Genomic DNA, 20,189 nt, shown 5'->3' on the forward strand with positions numbered 1-20,189 from the left:
AGGCTCAAGCCTGTGGCAGGTTACCAAGAACTCACTTCTCAGTCACCTTCTGGTGAAACTGGATGCTTGCTTTAGAGCACTGCTGAAATTTTGGTACCATTGTTCATACCCTGGATTTTCCAGTGGAATGCAGAGACATACGGGACACGTTGAATCACTCTGCAGCCTAACCTGAGAAAACCGTATCTTCCTAAGTCAGCCCGGCTCTGTGTGATGTCACATAGCCACTTTGGAGAAGAAAGGATTTTTATTTTTCCAAACAGCATTAGCCTGAATCACTCCAAAATGGCTGAGCCCTGACCATCTTTTGTCTGAAACTTTCATAGGGCAAGTGTGTGGGATTTTGGACCGCAAGGGAGCAACCACTCAGGAAGTACAAAGACAAATATGTGGTGGTCAGCCGTGAGCTGTCACAATTTCTGGAACTTTCTGAGCTGTTACAAGTATTTCCTTATCTCAGCATTCAAATTTCTACCCAACGGCTGTACAAAGCCTGGTTCTTATGTGACAGACTCATTTTCTATCTGGCCTTTGGGTAGGCCTATTTTCTTTCTTTTTAAAAATTAATTCTATTTATTTTTGATGATAGTTGACTAAGGTAATAGGGTCAAGGACTACAGAAAGGTGGGTGAGATCACCAATTCCACATTCTCTTTTTTTCCTTCCTGTATCTGAGGGAAGAGGGGTGAGTGGACAAGTAAAGAAGCCACATCCAGCCTTCCAAACGACCCTGCACCCTGGGATGGAGGACAATCACCCAACACCACCCCAGGACCCCCGATGTGGCGCATGCTCTGAGAGTCCTGCTCAAGAGGATTCTGTAGTTCAACAGTTCTGAATTACTGCCATAAATAAAAATTAACTTTTGTTTTTGATAATGTTTATATAGTTGATTGGGGTGAGAAGGTTCAAGTATTAGGGGAAAGTGGGTGAGACCACTGCTTTCACTTTCTTCTTCCTGTATCTAGAGGAAGGGAAGAAACCACACCCAGTCTCCCAACTGGTTCAGTACCCAGGGATGGGGGACAGCCACCTGATGTCATCCCATGGTCCCCAATGTGGAGCCTGCTCCAAGGGTTCTGCTTAAGTAGTTTTGACAGTTCTGAAGTGCTGTCAGTCTCCCCAATCCAAGAATGAGGAAATCCTTCTAAAGTCCACTGGCTGACATAGTCCACCTTAGCCCAGATATTTGCTGTCAGCACTTGGCTATGATAGTTGATCAATTTGTTCTGTCCTTCCTCTACTATAATACCAGATGTCCTCTGCAGGTCCTCATGGACTGCCATATTCTCCATGTGCATCTGGGCATGCCATCCACTGCTCCACCTAAGCTAGTGAGGAGGCCCAGTCTAACACATGCACTCCACTGTCAGACCACAGATCCTGTGATTTTCACCAAGGTTAGAGTTCTGAGTCCAGTAGTTCAGTTGGAGGGATCCCCAAAGAAACCTCATCTGAGGTGATCCCAGACTTGATTCTTGTGTGTGTTTGCCGGGATGGGGTCCAGCTCAGTCCATCACCCAAATCAGCCTACACACATGCTGATAGTTGCAATTGCTGGATCAGTTCTGTTTCCAGCCCCGTTTCCTATGCAAACCAATGGATGCTGTGGCCCAGCCCAACACCACTCACCACAGCTCTGGCCTTCACCTACACCAGCAGGAGCTGCAGCCTAGTTAGAGCACCCCTCAATAACCCCTGCTAGGCCCACTCCCAGCCCTGGTTCCTGTGCTTGCCAGATGTACGGCAGACTGATCCAGTTTGTCCCACATCCCATTCAGTTCTAGTACACATAAATGGGCATTAAAGCCTAACTTAACCCAACCAACCCCACTATCCAGCCCACCCTCATGCCAGCAGGTGCCAGCACCTGTCAAGCTAGTCCTGCCCCTAGTCCTGGTTCTCATGCTCACCAGTGGGAGTTGCAACCCATCAGAGAGGTGCCCACAGTTACCCTACTAGGTCCACACCAAATCCCGAGTCTTGCACTCTCTGGGTGGTTCTGCTGACTAGCTTGACAGGACTTGCCCCCAGTCCCAGCAATTGCCACCTGATACTGCTGCAAAGCCCAACCAGTCTGCACTTACTGTGCCTCATGCGTACACAGTGGATACGGTCAGTTAACTCAGCCTGGTTTTCTCCCAACCCAGTTCTCACGCGGCCAACATGTATTATATCCCTACGTGGCCTGGCCTCCCCCAGCTCCCAGTTCTTACACTTACCAGTGGGAGCAGTGACCCAGCAGGGAGCCCCCTGAATTCCCTCACTCCCTGCTGCCTGGGTCTCACATGTGCTGTGGCCTAGTCTGGCATGCCTGCCTCACCTTGGCATTTGCCAGCAGATGTTGCAGCCTGGCTCAGACTGGTCTGACCCCTTGTTCTAGCTCATACATGTGGATGCTGAAGCCTAACCCAGCCCAGCCCAACCTAGTCAGCCCCCAGTCCTGGCCCTAATGTGAACTGGCTCTTACTGGGGCCTGATCTGGTTCTCATATCTACCAGTAGGTGTTATGAACTGGCCCAGCCTGGCCTGCACCCTGACCTGTCCTACATGTATGGTGGCAGGTACTACAACCTGACCTGGTCTGGGCTGCTTCCAGCCTTGGTTCTTGCCCTTACCTACAGGGACTGCATCCTGACAGAGGAGCTTCCCAAGCTCCTCTACCAGGTCACCTCCTAGGGCAGAGCTCATGCATACTGGTGAATCCTTGGCCCAGACTGACTTGGCTGCCTTTCTGTCTTGTCCTAACAGGAACAGTGGCCTCGCTCAACCAGACCACGCCCATTCCTGCTCTTACTATTAGGTGATACAGCCCAACCCTGTCTGGTCCACTCCCAGATCCAGTTCTTGCATGGTTCAGTGGATACCAAGACTAGCCCAGCCCATTCTACACTCACTCTGGCTCTTACAAGCTCCAGCGGGTACTGGAGTATAGCCCAGTCTGGCACACCCCAGACATAGTCCACATCCATGCCAAAGGACAGTACAATCATGTCCAGCCAGATTGCCACCCCCATTCCAGCTCTTGCACTCATCAGTAGGAACCATAACCCAGATGGAGTATCCCCTTAGCTCCCCAATTAGGCCTGTTTTCAGACATAGATCTTGCATGTACCAGTAGTTGCTCTGACCCAGCTCAGAATAACCTACCACCCAGCTTGGCCTTTGCCATCGTATGCCCTAGCCTGGCCTGTCCTGGCCTACCCCTAGTCCCAACTCATGCTGGCAGGTGCTGCAACCTGGCCCTACTCAATCTGCTCCCATCCCTGGTTTTCATGCAAACTGGTTAAGTGTGATAACCTAGCCTGGCATGACCTACACTCCAACCTGGTTCCTGTACATGCCAGTTTGCTATGGTTTGGCCTTGCTCTGCACAGTCCACCCCTTCCAGAACCAACCCCTACACTTGCCGACCGGTGGAACTACCTTGCTCGACCTGACCAACACCCAGGCCAGAATCATATGTTTATCAATGGAAGATATGTCCCAGCAGGGGAGTTTCCCAAGTTCTACCACTAGATGCATTTCCAGACCCAAATCTCACATGTGCCAGTGGGTGCTAGGCTCTTACCTGCCCCTCCATTCCAGCCTTCCAAAGCCAAGTCTTCCAGTGGCGCGGCGTGCTGGCCTGGAGCGCTGTATGTCCACTCGTGTCCCAAGCTCTTGATACATGTGCTGGCCTGGGACCTAACCCTTCCACATACCTAAGATCCAGGCCCTTTCAAAGTTCCCTCAGCCCAGTCCACCAGCTCACTCGGCCAGCATGCCAACCTAAGGCTCTCCCCTCCCATTCTCCCACACTATCTGGGACACAACAAATGAAAAATCCCTGGGCTCAAGCCCCCAGGTTCCCCGCCCCCCCACACACACACACCTGCTAGCACCATCCTCCAGGCCCCCCGCAAGCCTGACACCTGGGGCACCCCGATGCAAAAGATGGGGGCTACCTGGGGCCCTGCCACACCAGTACAAAAGGCCAGGCCTGTTTTTGTAATTATTATATAATATCTTTCTTTCACTTTTAAACGTGTGTGTGTGTGTGTGTGTGTGTGTGTGTGAGAGAGAGAGAGAGAGAGAGAGAGAGAACATCTATTTTGTCTATTATTATGATGTCTATTCCTGCTACATTTTGCTTTTTGTTAGCATGGAATAACTTCTTTCTTTTCACTTTCAATCTGTGCATACCTTGGTTGATGAGGTGTATTTCTTGTAGGCTGCAAATAGATGGCTCTTGTTTTTTTAACCATTCAACCAGTGTCTGTTTTCCTTGGAGGACTCCCTGGGGCTGGGGTAGAGAATGCCATGTTCACTGAGTTCAAGCTGCCTCTGCACCGTCTGCCAGCAGCTGGCTCCCTGGACTCCAGGACTGTGAGTGGGTTGGCTTGTCCTTCCTCTGCCCAGTCTCCTACCTGTTCACAGGGCTCCTGGATCTGTCTTGGAACATGACAGGAGCTCGCTGAGAGTAGGAAAAGCAGGGATCTTGTGTTGCCTCTAGACCAATCTAGGACTTGGACTCCAAAGGCCCATTTGATCTGTAATGGGTGATGTACGGGACCTTGGAGGTGACCTCGCCCCTCCCCTCCTCCAGGCTGCCCATTCTCCAGGGAGGCACATTTGCATTTCTGGCACCCTCTTCAGCCATGCTGTCCCTTCCCGCCTGGAAGTGCCCCGAATGGACACTCAACGCCAGCCTGGTGAACACCAGCTCTCCTGAATTCGTTGAGGAATGGCAGAAGAGGATCCGAGAGGTAACAGGCCGGAGGGGTGAGGGGGAGGAGCGCGGGATCCCTGAGGTGATGCATGTGCTCAGGATCCACACCCAGCTTGCTATCGGCCAAGATGCCAGGCTCGAGGCGCTGCCAGAGTCAAGCCAGGCTTGGACCTGTCTACAGGGAGCTGGCAATCGAGTGAGTGTGGGAGTTGTATTAGGAAGAGAAATATTCCAAAGGAAAATCTCAGGGTTTCATAATGAAGGAAATAATATGGGTGATGTACAAGAGAGGGGTTGGGGTTGTTGGGGTGAATGGGACAGAGCGAAAGCGAATTTTCTTGGAAGTGCTTTTACAGATTTCACAGGAGGGAAGCCCCACCATTTTATGTCTCCAATGAGTTCCTGGGAGGCTGAGCTACAGGGGGAGCTTTGTATTAATTCATCAAGTATCATTGTGTCAAGCGCTGGGGTGGCAAAGGGGAAAGAGGCACACCCTTCACAGGGATGATGAGGTGATGATGGTGATGAACGTAGTACCAATTCCATCTGAGCAAGATGGAATTTCAAGACAGGGCTGCCTTGCAGTTATAGTTTTCCAGGCACTCAATTGCAGGCTTTGTTGCTGTGATTGTAGTTTCTGTGATTACATAAAGTGACCTGTGGCCACCTGACCAAGGTAGGCTCAGAGTAATAGGAAAACCAACATGCAGAAACAGGGCCCAGTACCAGTCTGCCAGTGGATTATATTAGTCCATTTTCCATGACTATGATAAAATACCTGAGGTTTGGTATTTATACAGATGTTTGAGTTGGCAGTTCTGGATATTTAAGCATGTGCTGCTGGAGTCTGCTCGGCTCTGGGAAAGGCATGCTGGAAGAAAACATCTCATGGTGGGTTGGATGCCACAGGAGAGGGAGATACAAAACAGCATGTGGAATGGCCAATCTTGGGTCCCTTCACTTCAAGGTTCTACCACCACATCTTTTTAAAAAATATTTATTTTTTCATTTGAAGGGAAGGTTTACAGAGAGAAGGAGAAACACAAAGAGAAAAATCTTCTATTCGCTGGTTCACTTCTCAAATGGCTGTAACGATCAGAACTGAGCTGATCCAAAGCCAGGAACCAGAAGCTTCTTCCAGGTCTCCTGCATGAGTACAGGGACTCAAGGACTTGGGCCATCCTCTCTCAGGCCATAAACAGGGAGATGGACTGGATCTGGAGCAGCCAGGACACAAACCGGCACCCATATGGGATACCAGTGCTGCAAGGTTGAGGATTAACCTGTTGAGCCACCATGGCCCCCCTCCCCCCGCCACCACTGCAGCTTAACACCACCACGCTGGGGATGAAACTCTCAATAGATGAACTCTCGGGGAACAAGCCATATCCAAATCATTGCTTACATCCCTCACCTAAAGGGTAGCAAAGGAGGGCTGCACACACAGGATTCTAGGCTGAGCGATCAGCTACACCACAGTTACGGTAGGCTCGACAGCTTCCAGACTTCAACATTCTCATTTAAGGTGGGCGGGTGGGAGTTGTTTTGTAAGTAAAGTGCAGTTTAGTTCGTAGTTTTTTTTTTTTTTGTAAGAGAATCAAGTTTCATTTGAGATGTTTAAGAATTTCATCTATTCCCCCCCCCCCAGCTAAGCAGCTAGTCCTATGGTATCTATGGGTGGTCTGGCTGGGAGCTGTGCCGTGGGCCACTTCCCCTGGAGCAGCTATAGCATCACACATGTATGAGGTGTTGGTGAACTTTTAGCTCACATGGCCTTTGTTTAGGCATGCCCTTAGACTTAATTGCCTTTGGTGCCAACTCATTTCTGAACTCGGGTTTATGCACCCAAAGGATGGTGGGTCCCTCCAATATCTCTACGTGCCAAGCTAAAAAGACTTAGCTAGGTTGGGGTCCAAGATGCGTTCTCCTAGCCTCACCACTGCAATAGCTGTCACTCCCTTGTGTATGAAACAAAAAGAAAGAAGTAAAAAATGGAAGATGCAGCAATAGCACAATTCCTATTCCTGTCCCAGCTGACCAAGGAAAAGGAATAGAATTGCTGAAATATGTCCATGTCTAATAAGATCATCATATGCTTTTCAGCATTGCTCTAGTTTAGCCTTTCCTTCCAAAATTTGAGCTGATACCTATTAAAATATATTTTAATGTCAGTTTAGCAAGCACACAGTAAAACATACAATTGATTTCTCTAGGTTCAATGTCCCCAGGTAACCCAGCTCTAGAAAGATGTACTTGGCATGCCAGAAGCTCAACTGTGCCTCCTTCTGGTCAGGAAGGTAACCATGGCTCGCTCTCTCTAAGATTTTTTTTTTTTAATTGGAAAGTCAGATCTGCAAAAAGAAGGAGAGACAGAGAGAAAGATCCTTCATCCACTGGTTCACTCCCCCAGTGGCCGCAACAGCTGGCGCTGAGCCTATCCAAAGCCAGGAGCTTCTTTCAAGTGTCCCATGCGGGTGCAGGGTCCCAAGGAATTGAGCCATCCTTGACTACTTTCCCAGGCCACAAGCAGGTAGTTGGATGGGAAGTAGAGCAGTAAGGACACAAACCAGCACCTACATGGGTTTCTGGTGCACGCAAGGCAAGGATTTAGTCACTAGACTACCGTGCCAGGTCCACGACTCTGACTCTTGACCCTCCAGATGAGTTTTCCTGTTGATAAACTTTGTACATGGAGTCACACGGTCATTTGTATCTGACTTCTTTCATCAACAGTAGATTTTCCAGATTCTTCCATGTTGGTTTGTGGAGTAAAGATTATTTGTTCTCTTTACTCAGTAATATTCTATTATGTTTACATGGCAATAGATTTCTTCTGTGTTCAGGCCATACATTGAAGGGGTGGTTAGTAATTCCCTTCTGTAAATAATGGTGCCAGGAGCAGTGTGAGTTTTCCCTGAGTGTAACATTCTCATGCATGCACAGATATGCATCACCTACTGGTGGAAAAACGCTCTCACTCTCCCCTCCAGCTGCAGGGCGCCATCATGGTCGCCTCCTGTGTCCAGATGCTGGTGGGCTTCTCAGGCCTCATCGGCTTTCTCCTGCGCTTCATCGGCCCCCTGACCATCGCCCCGACCATCTCCCTGGTGGCCCTGCCCCTCTTTGACTCTGCAGGCAGCGACGCCGGGACCCACTGGGGCGTTTCTGCCTTGTAAGTACTCCTGGAGGAGGAGGGAGTGTCAGTGGTTTCTCTTGAGAGGAAGATCGCCCCCGAGGAAAACACGAGGCCTGAACTTGAGTGAACTTGTGTTTTACAACTTCCTTCTTAGATGGCGTCACGCCTAAGGAAGCGCGGCTTCGTCCGTCTGACTGCTGTCAGTATGCACAGAACAGCCAGTACGCACAAGCGGTGCATCAGAACACTGGGAAATCGTTAAGAGATGACCCAGCCCCTGCCAAATTGGCTTGCCATCGAACGAAAAGTCCACAATGCTCGGGACCCAGGAAGGTCAAGCTTGCTCTAGTCTGTGCGAGAGAAAAGACCCTGGTCCCAGTACTGGTGCTGCTGGTAGACCAGATGACAGTTACAGGGGGGCAGGCAGATAGGGGGTGACAGGACTGGGGAGTCCTCCAGGTGATTGAGACCTGTAGCATTCTCACTGAGCTTGGGGACAACACTTTCACAAACACTGTCCTTCATGGGCTGAGGCGAGGTGGGACCTGGGAGGCAACAGGCCGTGACAGCAGCCTCCCCTCCCACGACTCCACTCAGGCCACCGACGGCTTCCCACGGGGAGCGAGAGCCTGGCCAGAGATGGCAGGACTCTGCCCATGTGGGGTCCCAGGGGCCCGCGGTGGCTCCACTCTGCAGACCATCCAGCCCCAAGTTGGGTATGATTGTTTGCTTCTGTTTTAGGACCAGTTTCCTCATTGTGTTGTTTTCTCAGTACCTGAGAAACGTGGCTGTGCCGGTGCCCGTCTACGGAAAGAAGTGTCACACCTCCAAGTTCTACTTGTTTCAGGTCTTCCCTGTAAGAAGCATGCCCCACTCCTTCCATTCTTAGTCCACTCACCTGGAGGACACAAGACAACTTCTGATTCTGGGACATAGGAGCAAGCCTGGAGGACCGCTCAGGCCACGGGCGGTCGCCCCCTGCTGGCTGCTGGCTTGCATTACAGCCTTTCCTGGTCACCAGTTCAGAACCAAATCTGATCCTTGACTGTCCAAGGTCCAAGGGGGACAGCCAGTTTCACCTCAATGACGTGAAGCCAGGGGCTTAAGACAGTCTGGGCTCACTCCAGTGACTTGGATCAGGGGATTTCTCAGTGGCTGGTCATCTGGCCTACACCCAACTCATGGGACATTTCTGCCCTAATTTGACACAAAGTCCCAAAGCAGTTTATCATCTGTTTCTAGAGCTGATTAAAATATTTTTTGTGTGTTTATTTATTAAATGGCAGACTCAGAGAAAGAGAGAGATTTTCCACCACCACTTCACTTCCCAAAGGGCTGTGATGTGTAGGGCTGGGTCAGTCTGAAGCCAGGAGCTTCTTCTGGATCTCCCACCAGGTGCAGGGACCCAAGCACTTGGGCCATCCTCTGCTGCTTTCCCAGCCCATTAGCAGGGAGCTGGATGGGAAGTGGAGCAGCCGGGACTCAAGTGGCACTCATGGGAGTTGCCAACAGTGCTGCAGGTGGAGACTTGGCCAATGCACCACAAAGTCTTAGGTGTTTAATGTGCTGGTTAATCCACTGATCCGGCTGTCCTGTGTCGCTAGAAGGGGCCCTGCGCCCCACTTCGTCCCTATTCCCAAGCACCTTCCTGACCTGCCCCCGTGCCTTCCAGGAGGCAGGTGGGAGCAGGGTGGGGTGAGAGCGGTGAAGGGGTCCTCTCTGCCAGGTGCTGCTGGCCCTGTGCCTCTGCTGGCTACTCTGCTTCCTGCTCACGGCCACCGACAGCCTCCCCTCGGCTCCCACTGCCTACGGCTACCTGGCTCGCACTGACACCAAGGGCAGCGTCCTGACCGAAGCCCCGTGGTTTCGCTTCCCTTACCCAGGTAAGAAGATGGAGGCGCCTTCGTGTTGGGGATATCTCTGCCAGGACTGCCAGTGGGACCCAGGGCATTAGGCAGGCAACTGATCCAGGAAGAGAAGGGGAACCGGGCTTTTCTGGGGCTGTCTCAGAGGTGGAGGAGAACAAAGCCCCCCCCCCCCCCCATCCTGGGCCTCCTTCCTCCAGCTACTGAGGACCCATGTACCTGATGGGGAGGTGGGGGAGGGGTGCTGATCCCTAGGCAGACCTTGGGCTGTTACACGAGGCAAGAATAGAGAGAGGCCTGTGCCTGAGCTACAGTACTGCTGCCCCTGGCGTCCTGCACCTGAAGCTCTTGGCTCAGGCCATGTCAGTGACTGTGGACCCAGTCCCTGCGGCCTCTCTGAATTCCACGATCGGGATTTCAATGTCAAGCCTCCTCTGGGAGAGCCCCTTTGTGGCTTTTTATTTGTTTTGGTTTTTTTTATTACTTTAATTTGAAAAGCAGAAGGAGAAAGGTGCATAAAGAGATCTCCCACCCAGGCAATGCTCTCCCCGGACAGCCCCCACATCTGGGGCTGCGCCAGGGCCAGACCAAAGCCGGGAGCCTGGAATTTCAACCCGGGTTTTCCACGTGGGCGGGAAGAACCCACATACCTCCTCGGGTGTGCATGAGCAGAAATCTAGACTCGGAGCAAAGCCAAGCGCCACTGCATGCACCTGCTAAGTCAAAGGCCCAAGCTGGCTCTTCTTGGTACTGGGGGATGTCAGCTTGCAGACATTTGACCCTCAGGGATGAACAGGAGTGCAAGAGCCTGAGCCAAATCCTTAGAGAGCCGGAGACCCTGTCCCCTGTCTCAAGCCCCACAGAGACACCTCCAGCAGAGATTATATGGGGCTCACGCCTCGGCGTTCCCGAGTCCTTCCAGCCGCCGTGCCTTGCAGGACAGTGGGGCCTCCCCACCATCAGCCTGGCGGGGGTCTTCGGGATCATCGCAGGAGTGATCTCCTCCATGGTGGAGTCGGTGGGCGATTACTATGCCTGTGCCCGGCTGGTGGGGGCCCCACCACCCCCGAAGCATGCCGTCAACCGTGGCATTGGCATGGAGGGCCTCGGCTGCCTGCTGGCAGGGGCCTGGGGCACAGCAAACGGCACCACCTCCTACAGCGAAAACATCGGGGCGCTGGGCATCACCAGGGTAAGGCTGCTGACCTGCTCCCGGGCAGGGACGGGAGGAGTGCAAGGACATGTGCCAGACTCAGATCTACTCAGATCTGCACCCCAAGGATTGGCATGCTCTGCCTGCTGTGACCAGTGATGACACACACAGGATGCCATTCTGATGGCTTCCTGGTTCTGCCTGCCACACTTGATCTTGGGTTGTGGCAGTGGCACTGGCCAAGATCTACACATTTCTGAGTATTGAAGAAGTGCCTGTGAAACTTTCCCAAGTTTAACTGGGAGGGCCATTTGCCTGTAGCTGGAACTGTCCAGGGTCAGAGCCCAAATGTGACTATTCCCTGTGTGCTGGTGTCCCAGGGCCCTCTCCTACCAGCTTGCGTGAAGCCCACTGCGGGCATCTTCTGCAGTCCTTGCCCCGGTGGCTATGACAGTGGACAGTGGTGGTCTCCTGCATGGGCCCCCAACAGTCTCAAAGTGTTTGGCTTGCACAAGACGGAGAGAAATGAAGAGTGAGCCAGGCATTTTCATTAAGGAAAGGGGCAGAGAACAAATTCCTTTGCTGTTTGCTGAGGTTCTTCTTTGATTTTGTTTGTTTTTTAATTGGAAAGGCAGATGTATAAAAAGAAGAGAAAGAAAGATCTACCATCTTCTGGTTCACTTCCCAAATCCCAGAGCTGAGCCAATATGAGGCCAGGAACTTCTTCCAGGTCTCCCATGCGGGTGCAGGGTCCCAAGGTTTGGGCTGTTCTCGACTGCTTTCCCAGGCCACAGGCAGGGAGCTGGATGGGAAGTGGAGCAGCTGGAAGACAAACTGGTGTGCATATGGAATTCTGATGCTTGCAGGGGAAAAATCAGCCAATTGAGTCATTGTGCTGGTCCCAAGGGTCCACTTCTTGTCTCTCCGTGTGCGTCATTTCCATAAGGTTGTCAAAGCAGTTGTCAACCATCGTGACATGGGAGGAAGTGACTAATAATGTAAGAGCATAAGAAGAGCATAAGGAGGCTGGCGTCTGCGCAGCTGTGACCTGAGTGCTGTGTGGTTCCCGCTGATCGGAACCCATTCTTGGGGTCTTGCCTTCTTTCCCCTCGGTTCCTGCTGGGCAGAGCTGGGCTGGCCACGTGTTGTCTCAGGGACACGCACTAGCCACTGGCAGCTGTGCCTTCTGCTTTCCGAGCATCAGCAATGGGTTCAGCTCCTGGCATCCCCGCTGCCCATCCGGTCCTCTCTCCTCCTTCCGCAGGGCCACAGCGCCTCTTCTGTTACCGGAATGCTACTGCAATCCTTCCCATTCTGTCTTCTCTGTCTACCACAGGCTGCACAGGGATCTTCCTAGAAGCTGACTCAAGCCAGGTTAGTCTCTGCTGGACTGTCTTCCACGGCCCCATTTTCCACAATAAACTCTAGATGTCAGTGAGAAATTTTTTTCAGGATGATGCTCTTTTTTCTTTACGTAAGACTTCAGAAAGTTTTGTTTGTTTGAAAGCAGGAATAGAGGGAGAGACACAGAGTGAGGATTCCACCTGCTGGCTCACTCCCCCCAAGGGGCCATAACAGCCAAAGCTGAGCCCGACGAAAGCCAGGAGCCAGTAGCTTCTTCCAGGCCTCCTACGTGGGTGCAGGGTCCCAAGCATTTGCACCGTCTTCTGCTGCTTTCCCAGGCCGTTGACCAGGATCTGGGTCAGAAGTCAAGCAACTTGCACTCACAGAATGCTGCATCACAGGTGGTGGCTCAACCTGCCCAGCACCAGCCCCAGGCTAGTGTCATCCAAAGAGACCCGGGGGAAATGCAGCACTGTGTCACTTCCCATGTGCTCCGGGGCATCTTTGCTGTGGCTGTACGCTTTGGAAAAATCCAGTCTCCCCAGGCACTCCATACTTTTCCTTTCTTCTGATCACTCCTCTTGGCGGTTCACATATTTCTAGCGTTGTATCTGTCCACCTTTGTACCCTGCATGACCTTTGGCATACAGCTGAGGCCAAAATTCTCTAGAAAATAGCTGAGCCAGCCCTTGCCTCTACTACAATCTTGTGAGTTGTGATCCCATGGACTCTGGCACTTGCCCGAGGCTTCAAGGCCCCTAGGGCAGGAAAGGGAAAGTTTTTCCACAGGAAAGACACTTTCACACGCAGAAATATGGCAGAAGATGGCCATGTAACTATAAAGTGTCTTATAGTTTCTTTCCCACTGGGGGAAAAAACCCTCACACTAAGCAGAAAATTATAGTCCATAAGCAGAGTGAAAATGCCTTCCTATCTACACCAAGGACCTTTAAAGGACAGGGGAGGAGCTGGGAGTAAAGATAAACAGGCATTGAGGTGACTGCAAATCATGTAGAAGGCAGGTTAACCTTGAAACACGAACAGGTGCAGGGATCACTTGCTTCTATGATCGCACACCGCCCCCTTGTGGTCATGTGCAGTGCTGTTTCACGTTGCATCTGGGCAAGGATGGACCCCAGTCATTTCCAACTCTCCCTGAGCTTGAGGGGAGACCAGGGTCCTGACAGGGTATGTCATGGCTCCCGGCTGAAATGTCAGCCCTGAGACACAAAGGGGCCCAAGGCTGGATGCTAAGTGCTCGTGGTAACAGGATCGGGAGATGATTGTCATCTCTATGAGACCATCAGCATGTCCCACAGAGCTGCCCGAACCTGACAAATTGATCTCTTGTGGTCAAGCCTTTACTTCCATGGCGAATTGTCACAACTGAAAACAAAACCAAACGTTCTTCTGATGTAGTAAAGCATTTTTTAACAGACAAACTAGAACGCCAAAGAAACATCTGGCCATTTCTTGACTACATGAATGGGCTTTAGTTGACATCAAATTATCTTTTTAAGATGATTTATTTGTATATTTGAAAGGTGGAGTTATGGGCCTGGCACAATGGCTCGTTGGCTAACTTCTCACCTTGTAAGCACTGGGATCCCATATGAGTGCCAGTTTGTGTCCCAGCTGCTCCACTTCCCCTCAGGCTTCCAGCTTGTGGCCCAAGAAAGCAAGAGAGAATGCCCCCAGGCCTTGGGACCCTGCATCCATGTGGGAGACCTTGAAGAAGCTCCTGGCTCCTGGCTTCTAACTGGCTCAACTCTGGCCGTTGCTGCCACTTGGGGAGTGAACCAGCAGATGGAAGATCTTCCTCCCTGTCTCTCTTTCTCTGTAAATCTGCCTTTACAATAAAAGTAAACATTGAAAAAAAAATAGTGGAGTTACAAAGTAGAAGAGGGAGAGAAAGAGAGAGCTATTCCATCTGCTGATTCACTTCCAAATGGCCGTAGCAGCCGGAGCTGACCCCCCGCCCCTGAATCCAGGAGCTCCTTCCAGGTCTCCCTCGCAGGTGCAGGGTTCCAAAGACTCCAGCCATCCTCTGCTGCTTTCCCAGGACATCAGCCAGGAGCTGGATGGGAAGTGGAACAACCAGGATATGAACTGGCACCGCAGGAAGAAGCATAACATGCTACCCTTAGTGCCAGCCCTCAGGGGTCTTTTTTTCTTTTAAAGACTTGAATTTTAGGGCAGTTTCATGTTCACAGAGAAGCTCTTTTCTGGGTAAGCTCGCAGTTCTGCACCCCTCAGCTTATCAACGTCTCCCTCTGGATAGGAGCAACTGTGTTGCAATTGGCAAGCCCGCCTGGACACAGTGTCTTCCACTTGGGCTGGCTCTCAGGTCATACAGCAGAATATGACGACATGGGTCTACCACCCTGTTATCCTCCTAAGTATTTTCATCACCCTAAAACTTCATTTTTGCCTCCCTGGGAGCAGTTGTCACCCCAACTCCAGCTATGAGCCATGAGCCACGTGACAATCAGCAGTGCCCCGTGGTTTGTAACTGTGTGCTCCTGGCACTAGCTCTGTGACAGGGTGGCATGTGGACCTTTGTAAACTGTGTAGTAGTTTCATTGTATTTCTGGTTATTGTAGCTGATGTTGTATGTGGCAAAGCGGGTTAAGCCACTGCCCGTGGTTTCCATATGAGCACTAGTTCAAATCCCAGCTGCTCCGCCTCCAATCCAGCTCCCTGAGAACACACCTGGGAAAACAGCAAAGGATAGTCCAAGTGCTTGGGCCCCTGCACTCACATGGGGGACCCAGATGGAGCTCCTGGCTTCTGGCTTCAGACTGGCCCAGCTCCAGCTGTTGTGAACTTTTGGAGAGTGAACGAGTAGATGGAAGATATTCTTTCTCACACTCTGCCTTTTGAACAAATAATCTCTAAAAATGGAAGAGAACTACCCGCGGCTGCAAGGAGGTAAGAGACGCTTCCTTAGCGTTCCCAAACTCCTGGGAACTTGGAATTCCGCTGCTAAGCTAAGTCCAAGCGGATGGCTTTGTAACCACAGGGGGCAGAGCACCCACTGATTCTCTAGGGGGACTCTCAAGACTCAGGTTGGAATCCCCTACTGCCGGGTGGCCCAGAGGATGGGGCCTCGCTCAGCTTTGATGCTCAGTGAACCCCCAGAAAGATGAGGGTGAAATCTCTGTCTAAAATACCCCCTGGTGGTTGCACGTGGAGTAAACTTGCGGTTGACCTCGTCAAGACCTTGCCTAGATCAAGAACAGCCCATCTCACGGGGCCCAGCCTTTCCCGGCACCCTGCCTGTCCTGTCTGCCCCCATGAGGTGGCCCAGCAGCAGCAGCAGCGGTGTCCCGCCCCCCTCCTGAGGTGGCAGCTCTTTCCTTCCACGCTGTCCCTAGGTGGGGAGCCGGATGGTGATGGTCGCCGCAGGCTGTGTGCTGCTCGTCTTGGGGGTTTTCGGGAAGATCGGCGCTGCGTTCGCCACCATCCCCCAGCCTGTGATCGGAGGCATGTTCCTGGTCATGTTTGGCATCATCACCGCCGTGGGCATCTCCAGTCTGCAGTACGCCGACATGAACTCTCAACGAAACCTCTGCGTCTTTGGCTTCTCCGTCTTCTGCGGGCTCGCAGTTCCCAACTGGGTGAACCGGAACCCCGAGATGCTCCAGACAGGTGACCATCCTCTCTCCGCAAGAGAGACCCTCCCCTCCTTCCCCCACCCACCCCCGTCCACCTGCTCGGCCTCCACTCCCTGCAGATCTAACTTGTGCCGCCTCTGCAGGCCTCCCCGAGCTGGACCAGGTCATCCAGGTGCTGCTGACCACGGGCATGTTTGTAGGCGGCTTCCTGGGCTTCCTCCTGGACAACACTATCCCGGGTAGGTCCCAGTGCGAGCTGGGGCGTTCGCCCCACCGGCTAACAGCTCGGTGTGGCCTAGGTTGGCTTCTTCGTCCCACTAAAGGCCCTGTCTCCAGAAACAGTCGCACTCTGAGCTGGCGAGCCATTTGTCCAGCCCTGGAGGGGATACCATTCAGACCCCGGGAGAGCCCTCACCGGAACTCACACCAAAAGTAACAGAAAAAAAGGCACCGCCTTGGCTCGCTTGGATGCCTACAACCCAACAGGCCAGAGACACCACACACACACACACACACACACACACACACGCCCACCTGTGCCTGAGCCCACCTCTCCTCTCTTCTGCATCCGCTCACAGCCTCCCCTTGGCACCCTCCAGGGCAACACCTTCTTGGTGCTACTGTATCAGCCGCGCTGCTTGTCCCCATCGAATGCAAAATGCATCCATGTTCCAGAAACTCAGAAGTGCGAACAGACCTATAGGTCCCCAGCGGAGGGGCAGTCGCGGGGTGGGAGCGGAGGGGAAGGAGAGAGATTGGGGAGGCACGAAGAGGGTCCCTGCCCTGGCCCTGATTTCGGCGCTGTCCCCTTGCAGGAAGTCGAGAGGAGCGTGGCCTCCTGGCCTGGAGTCAGATGCAGGAGGCGCCTGAGGATACTGCGACGGCCACCGAGGTCTACGGGCTGCCATGGGGCATCGGCACCCAGCGCTGCGCGTGCTCCTGCGCGCGGGGCCTCCCGTGCTGGCCCGGGCAGGAAGGCGGCGGCAGAGGCGGGCTCGGACCCTGCTCCACCGCGCCGGCCGACACCCGGCTGTGAGCAGCGGGTCCCGTGCGCTCTCCAGCCACCAGCCGGACCCCCGGACCAGCCACTCCACTCTGGCTCCGCGCACCGCCCAGCCGGACACGGATCGGCTGCTCCACCCTGGTCCCCCGCGGTCACCGGCGGCTACTCCATCTCCAGCAGCGGCGACTCCTACTCCAACAGCACCCAGAACACGGCTTCCCTGTGACTGGACGCCGGACTAGGGCAAGAGCAGAGGCGAGGACCTCTGTCCAGAGCTCCCAGGCCTCTTCAGGCAGGTGCTCACCGCCGGCTGGGTGTTGCAGCAGAAAGCACAACAGCGAAGCTGCTCCCAGGCTGAGCACCGGGGAACTTCACCTGCGCCGCCCTTGCCGCGGGGCAGCCAGGGCCACCTTTCCCCAGCTCATCCCGCTGCTTCCTCTCCCGCCTCTGAACTCGCCCTGATCCTCAGCTGTCTGCTTTCTTCTGGGAGATCTGTAGAGAAACCATGAACGGAGACGCCATTCATCCCTGCGTCCAGGCTTCTGCGTCCACACGTCTCCTTCCCGTGGCAGAGTTCCCTTGAAAGCTGGCGCCTTCCATTCTTGCATCATCAACTTTTCTTTCAACAATGAAGATCGGCGTATACACCTGTTGTTATTGGTATGCTCTCTTTTTGTAAAAGCCGTTTTTTAAAAATTAAGTGTCTTTTACATAAGTAGGGGGGGTTGTACCCCTATGCAGGTCTCTGGGTGGGGTGAGGCGGGGGTAGGTGGGAGAGGGTCGAGACCCCAAAACGGGAGAAGAATGAAGAATGTCCTGAGGCGTTACTTCAGTAGATCCCATTGTTCTGAGTTAAACCTAACTCATGATGGGCACGCAGGGTCCAACTTCTGTAAAAAGCTGGGCCTCTCGGAGACTCCAGGCTGCCCCTCCAACTTGGCAGGTGCGGGTGCATCCTCTCCCCATGCTCCCAGCCCTTCAAGTCCTGCCCAGCGCCTCCCGGGGGCTCTTTGGTTTAACAGGCTGAGGTCCGCGACAGGCTCCCTGTGTCCTCACCAGCCAGGCTCCTTTCCAAGCGCGTTTTACCCGCACTTGAGTCTCACGTCGTCATGTTCTTGAGCCAACACAGAACCAACAGCAGGAGAGGAGAGCTGGGTCCGGTCCAGAGCGCCGGCAGCTCCGTCCCTCCATTGTGCGCTGTGGCTTCAGCCCTCCCAGGACAAGGCAGCTTTGTGAGAGGCACGCGTAGAAGGGGCAGATGCTGGGCATTTCCATAAAAGCACAAAGGTCTGCTGTTCAGGGTCAAGGTTGGAGGCGTGCGCTTCCCTCCCCCGCACCCCCCAAGAGCTGGGGGGTGAGAGCTGATGGATGGAACTGGCAGAGGTCATTTGCTTAGTGAAGTCAGCGCGAGGTGGAAATGAATGACTCAAAACAGATGTCGGGCTGGCCCCGTACAAGTTGGGCTGGCCCCGTACAAGCTGATGCCCAGCCCAGGCGGCCTCCCACCCACATGGATCTGTCCAACTTCAAGGTCACTGACAGAATCTGCTAGTCCCCGGGGTCAAGACTCCACTTAGGCTATGTGAGCCCCAGGCAGGGTTCAAGGTCTGGCTGCATTCCCAATTCCAGCTTCCTGCTAATGCACACCCTGCTGGGACAGTAGGTGACGGTTCCACTTGCTGGGTTCTACTTACTGTACTGGGAGACCAAGCTGGGGTTTCCGGTTCTCATTCGGGGCCTGGTTCAGCTCTGGCCATTGTGGGCATTTGTGGAAACAATTGGCAGATGGAAGCTCTGATTATAAATTAACTAAAAAGAATGTACTCCTTGCTTCCACCCCTGTCAGGTCCTGCGGAGCCCAAAGCCTGGCAGATCCGTCCTCCACCCCCCTTCTCCTTTCCTGCCCCCACCTTTATCTCTGGGGTCTCTTCCCAGTCATGATCTTGAAGTGGGGTACATGAGCTGACACTTAGAATCTAAGGGCCAGCCTCCCATTTCTACATCATAATTTTTTTTTTTTTTTTTAGTGGCGGGCAGGAGCCTTTTCTATCTTAATCACCAAGATGCTGTCCACTCACATTTTGGGGGAAGAGGTTGATTCCAGCTCTTCCGTGTGTCGGCTTTGTGCCTTGAGCCACATCTGTGGCTTCCCCATTGTCCTAATGAGGTAACCACTGATGCCCGGCTTCCCTGTAGAGCACTTCAAGCCCCCACGGGTATCTGTGATGGCTGGCTCGGCCTGGCGCCTTGGCCAAGTGCCCAGTGAATCCATCATGTGTGGCAGATGTACATGTGGGTGGCATGCGGGAGCAGCCAATTTCTATAATGCAAGGGGGGGCTCTCTGAAGGGTTGCCTGGGGTTCCCAGGGGGAAGGGGGATCAACTCCTGTCCCAGCGGCCAGCCTACTGTCCTGCCTGGGCTGTCATCTGCATGGTTGTGTGAATCAATCCCTTAAAATAAACCTCGCAACGCCCCGCATTTCCTGGTGTTTTTCTTTCTTCGCAGACCCCCTCCTATGCAGGACTGACTTGAATAGGAGGAGAAACCTGGTGGAAGTACAGGGCAAGGCCTGATAATCCAGGTGGGGTCCTCAGGTGGGGGTGGAGGTGCGGTGGGGTAGGCTGGCTGAGAATGAGCACCAGTGATGGCCGTTTCATGCAGTCACTTCACCCTGGGCTGTGCCAGGATCCAGCAGGGCCTGCAGGAGGAGGGGAGGGAAGCAGGGGGTTGTCGGGTGGAAGACTGTGGGCACATCACAGCTGGCATGCGACTATCGGGGAAAGGAGATGCCTCAGCATTTCTGCTCAGGGACTACCTGAGACTCAGCCTGGGACTCAGGGGGGTCAGGGCAGAGCCTGGCACAGTGAGGGGAGGCTGGCACTTAGGGACCTGCTGGGTGCTGGTTCCTCTGTGAAGATGCTCTTCCCACGTGCTCTCTCCAGCTCGCGGAGTCATGGCGGTGGCAGACACGGACCTGTCCTGCTGCCTGGAAAATGCCCATGGGCCCCCAGTGTTTGGTCATGTGTGAACTGTGACGTGCTAAGCAAAGCCCCAGGCCCAGTGGATCCCCGCCGGAGTTCCAGACAATCAACTTGTGCGCCACAGGGCGGCCGCGCAGTGAGAGCTGGGACTCTGCAGTCAGGATCTCCCCAGGGGCGCCCATTCAAGTGTCTTTGCTGCTGCAGGAAACAAGGGTGCCTGGTTCCACCCTGAGGTCCTGCAGCACTCGGTGGAGACCAGCACTGTGCCTGGCTCCCAGCACAGGTGGGATGAGCAGGTGGCAGGTTCCCACACGCGACAGGAGCCGCCCCACCTGCGGGATGTGCAGGCTTTGTGTCACCCCACTTCCAGGGACAGAA

The 20,189-nt window shown here is 53.5% G+C and overlaps 1 protein-coding gene across 1 annotated transcript; it reads left to right on the forward strand.

Annotated features, from left to right (window-relative positions):
- Positions 1-4,623: 4,623 nt before the first annotated feature.
- Positions 4,624-16,862, forward strand: LOC121170701 (solute carrier family 23 member 1-like). Its single transcript, XM_041001941.1, has 8 exons — positions 4,624-4,748; positions 7,702-7,883; positions 8,589-8,703; positions 9,574-9,730; positions 10,651-10,904; positions 15,587-15,860; positions 15,970-16,065; positions 16,642-16,862. Exons 1-8 carry the CDS (start codon positions 4,641-4,643, stop codon positions 16,860-16,862), a joined length of 1,407 nt encoding a protein of 468 aa, XP_040857875.1. The 5' UTR covers positions 4,624-4,640.
- The last annotated feature ends 3,327 nt before the right edge of the window (positions 16,863-20,189 follow it).

Source organism: Ochotona curzoniae, unplaced genomic scaffold (assembly GCF_017591425.1).
Source record: "Ochotona curzoniae isolate NIBS_2020 unplaced genomic scaffold, NIBS_Ocur_1.0 scaffold_2476, whole genome shotgun sequence".
NCBI classification, from domain to species: Eukaryota; Metazoa; Chordata; class Mammalia; order Lagomorpha; family Ochotonidae; genus Ochotona; species Ochotona curzoniae.